This window comes from Cucurbita moschata, unplaced genomic scaffold (genome assembly GCF_002738365.1).
Source record: "Cucurbita moschata cultivar Rifu unplaced genomic scaffold, Cmos_1.0 Cmo_Scf00046, whole genome shotgun sequence".
NCBI classification, from domain to species: Eukaryota; Viridiplantae; Streptophyta; class Magnoliopsida; order Cucurbitales; family Cucurbitaceae; genus Cucurbita; species Cucurbita moschata.
The window spans coordinates 109,843-112,996 of NW_019268562.1; the positions used below are offsets into that span (position 1 = coordinate 109,843).

Here is a 3,154-nt window from a genome sequence, read left to right on the forward strand (position 1 = left end):
AAAAAAAAAAAAAAAAAAAAAAACAAAACAAAAAACTAGTGACAACATAAAGTGAATGTATTGAGAGGTGGTCCCCTATACTCCATCCAAAATTCAAGAAACAATGTACACAGCATAGCTACGTGGACTACATCAACCTATCCACCATATCTTGGAATTTGTATTGTTTGTAGTTCCTGTGGTTCACAATCTTCTCTTATTAAGAAACCAACAAAGGAGCCACTCAAAGCTTATGGTAAGGACTTTCAATCCAAAATAATGACCTAGAGGTTAAGAACGAAACTATCTAGAAGTTGATGCCCAAATAAAAGTGTTACCTAACAAGTGACCAAAACCTCCTCAAAGAACTCCAGATCTCTAAAAATTCTATTATTCCTCCCCAACTTGAAACTCCAAAGGACTGAAGAGACTAACCTTCACAAGGTTTAGCCCCATCACTGCAGAGTCCAAAGAACCTCCTCCACCATAGCAACACACTCATTGTTCCTAGCAAGACAAAAATCGAACATCTATTAAGAGTAGTACCAAATGGACCGAGCAAACTGACAACCCTAGAGAATATGGTTCAGGTTCTCAGCCACCTTCGAATAAAGAAGTTACCAATTTGGCCCCACCACAAAGGACGAATACCTCAAAAAATGATCTATAGCATTCATCTTACAAGAGAACAAAGAAGAAACATTTAGAGGAGACAAAAAGGAAGCCACAAGGCTAGACCTCAAAGAAGATAAGTGACAAAGATGAGACTTTATAAGAGGCTTGCTATCCAACCCAGTGTCCTAAAAGTAATTATCGCTAATGAGCATTACACAAACAGAGAGAGAAGTGAAAACCAATAAGATATCAACTTTTCAAAGGTTTCTACATGCCTTTAGAACCATCGCTCCAAAGAATTTAAATGAATAAAGGACCATAGTTACTCACCATAACCCTATGCCATAGAGAACCAGCCTCCAAGGGAAAACCACCAATCACTAAACTAACATAGCCTTAAGTTACCAATATTAAAGCCTTCATAGAAACTCATAACTGAAATTGCAGTATCAAAGATATCTAAAGAAACAATGAAAAGACTTAACAAACCTGTCCAAAAATATCCATGTAGTATAAGGAGGCAATGTTTTAGCTTCAGGAAGCTTAATAGGTCGAACAGCATTTCTAACTGCAACATTAGATCCAAGAAGAACTGCAGAAGGTTCATGGCCATCTTCTTGAGATCGGTCATTTTCCCCATCACTTACATTGATACCATTCTGCATATCAAGTGCATCTTTCTGCCTCTTCGTCAATAGATCCACCCCCTTATCTGAATCACTTGCCCTTCTTATCCTTCTTTCTGTTGATGATTTCAACAAGTGAGTGGTGATGCCAACCAATTTCTGCTTGTTTTCTTCCATTCTTTTCTGAAAATTAAGAAAGTTCCAATAGAAACCAATAATTGATACCATATGTGCAAAATTCAACTTTAAGTTAGCTAAAGGATGAGAGATTTGGGCAACCATAATGAAAGCACCTGTACAGAGTTACAACGTTCACCAGCAACTTGCTTCTTTAGAAAATCAATGACTGATAATATCTCCTTGGGAATAGGATCTTGTTCTTGTGGTTTCATTATCTGTGGAGAACAGCAGAAAGTTAGATAAGTTCTCAATTGAAGTTTACGGGGTGTTTTTTCCCATAGAATGGAAATAATGATCATGTGTAACTTTTTTCTTTTTCAGTCGTATTAATAGGCTTCACCTGCATCATAGGGATCAAAAAAATATTGGAGACAGTATAAGGTAAACAATCCAAAAAGAAAGCGAATCTTAAATATCAACGAAAGAGGGCATGACGAGACCAAATTTACATGGCTTATTTTGTTGTGCGTAATAACGTACAAACGCCAAGATTTTATACAAAAACTTCCGGATGATCAAAAGCCAACCATTTCAGATAATGCCGTCATAAAAATTGACGAGTCTAATCACAAAACTGTACTCTGGAATGAAAAAGAAAAAAAAAACAGATTCTCGCCCGCAATTACATTTCATCAGAAGCTCATTACCTGGGTGTCATCGTGCAGATCCGACCTATCGACCGAAGGCGAAGGCAAAGAAGCCTTCGACGCCATAGACTTCGACGACGCTGCCGATGAAAACTTAAACCCGAATCAACAATGGGGGTTCGGATCGGGATCCAATTCATACAGCGGGAAACCAAAATCGAAAGAAAACACGAAGCAAGAAACCCTAAAGTCAGCCAAATCAGGCACCTTCAATTCAACATGGGAGCGGCTTCTTCCAAATTTCGGCTGCGGCCATGATGAAAATTTCCGATCACAAGAATATATAAACCGGAGAATTTGAACTGTTGAGAAATCAAAGGGGGAAAAAGGAACATAAATTAGGGATAGAAACGTGTAGGTTTGGTGCAGCGATGGAGGGAGTGTGTAAGAAAAAAATTGGGGGGAAAAGGAAAGGAAAGTGGCGTTTTGAATTATATAGTGTAACACAGACTACAACCTGTCAGCACCAGAGCTCTGCGCCTCTCGTCCAATGGTGGAATATCTGGCCACTGGACCAAAAGCTCAGATTTTTCATAGATGATGTGAAAGAAGAAGAAACAAATAGCGTATTGGCAAATCAAGCTTTGGATTGACAAGCGATCATCATCACTAAACGATAATACAAGTTCGTTTCGGTCGCAAACACGCGTCAAACTAATGTGCATAGGGTTTGGATTTTACGTCTAATTATTTGTATTATTAAATGTTTTTAATATCAATAATCCTACCGGACAAGGGATTTTGCTACTTTAGGACTGTTATAATTACGGCCGCCATTCACTGGGGCTTCGGTCGCCGGCTCCCCTGTTATCAGGTCACCAACTTCCTTGACCTTTCGGCACTGGGCAGGCGTCAGACCCCATACATGGTCTTACGACTTTGCGGAGACCTGTGTTTTTGGTAAACAGTCACCCGGACCTAGTCACTGTGACCCCTTTTGTGAGGAGACACCCCTTCTCCTGAAGTTACAAGACTATTTTACGGAGTTGCTTAGGGAGAGTTGTATCAAGTTTTTTTTTAACACTTTAGAAACTACAAAAAAAAAAAAAAAAAAAAAAAAAAAAAAAAAAAAAAAAAAAAAAAAAAAAAAAAAAAAAAAAAAAAAAA

The 3,154-nt window shown here is 38.3% G+C and overlaps 1 protein-coding gene across 3 annotated transcripts in view; it reads right to left on the reverse strand.

Moving 5' to 3' along the window:
* LOC111434802 (histone-lysine N-methyltransferase CLF-like) overlaps positions 1–2,630 on the reverse strand; it is a 14,987-nt gene extending 12,357 nt beyond the window's left edge. The window contains exons 1-3 of one of the 3 annotated variants that reach the window (XM_023072182.1): positions 2,048–2,630; positions 1,514–1,615; positions 1,084–1,403 (exon numbers count right to left, since the gene is read on the reverse strand). In XM_023072182.1, coding sequence (XP_022927950.1) covers positions 1,084–1,403; positions 1,514–1,615; positions 2,048–2,113 — 488 coding nt within the window. In that variant the 5' untranslated portion in view covers positions 2,114–2,630. The other 2 variants (XM_023072183.1, XM_023072184.1) reach the window with 2 other exon arrangements.
* Positions 2,631–3,154: the final 524 nt, after the last annotated feature.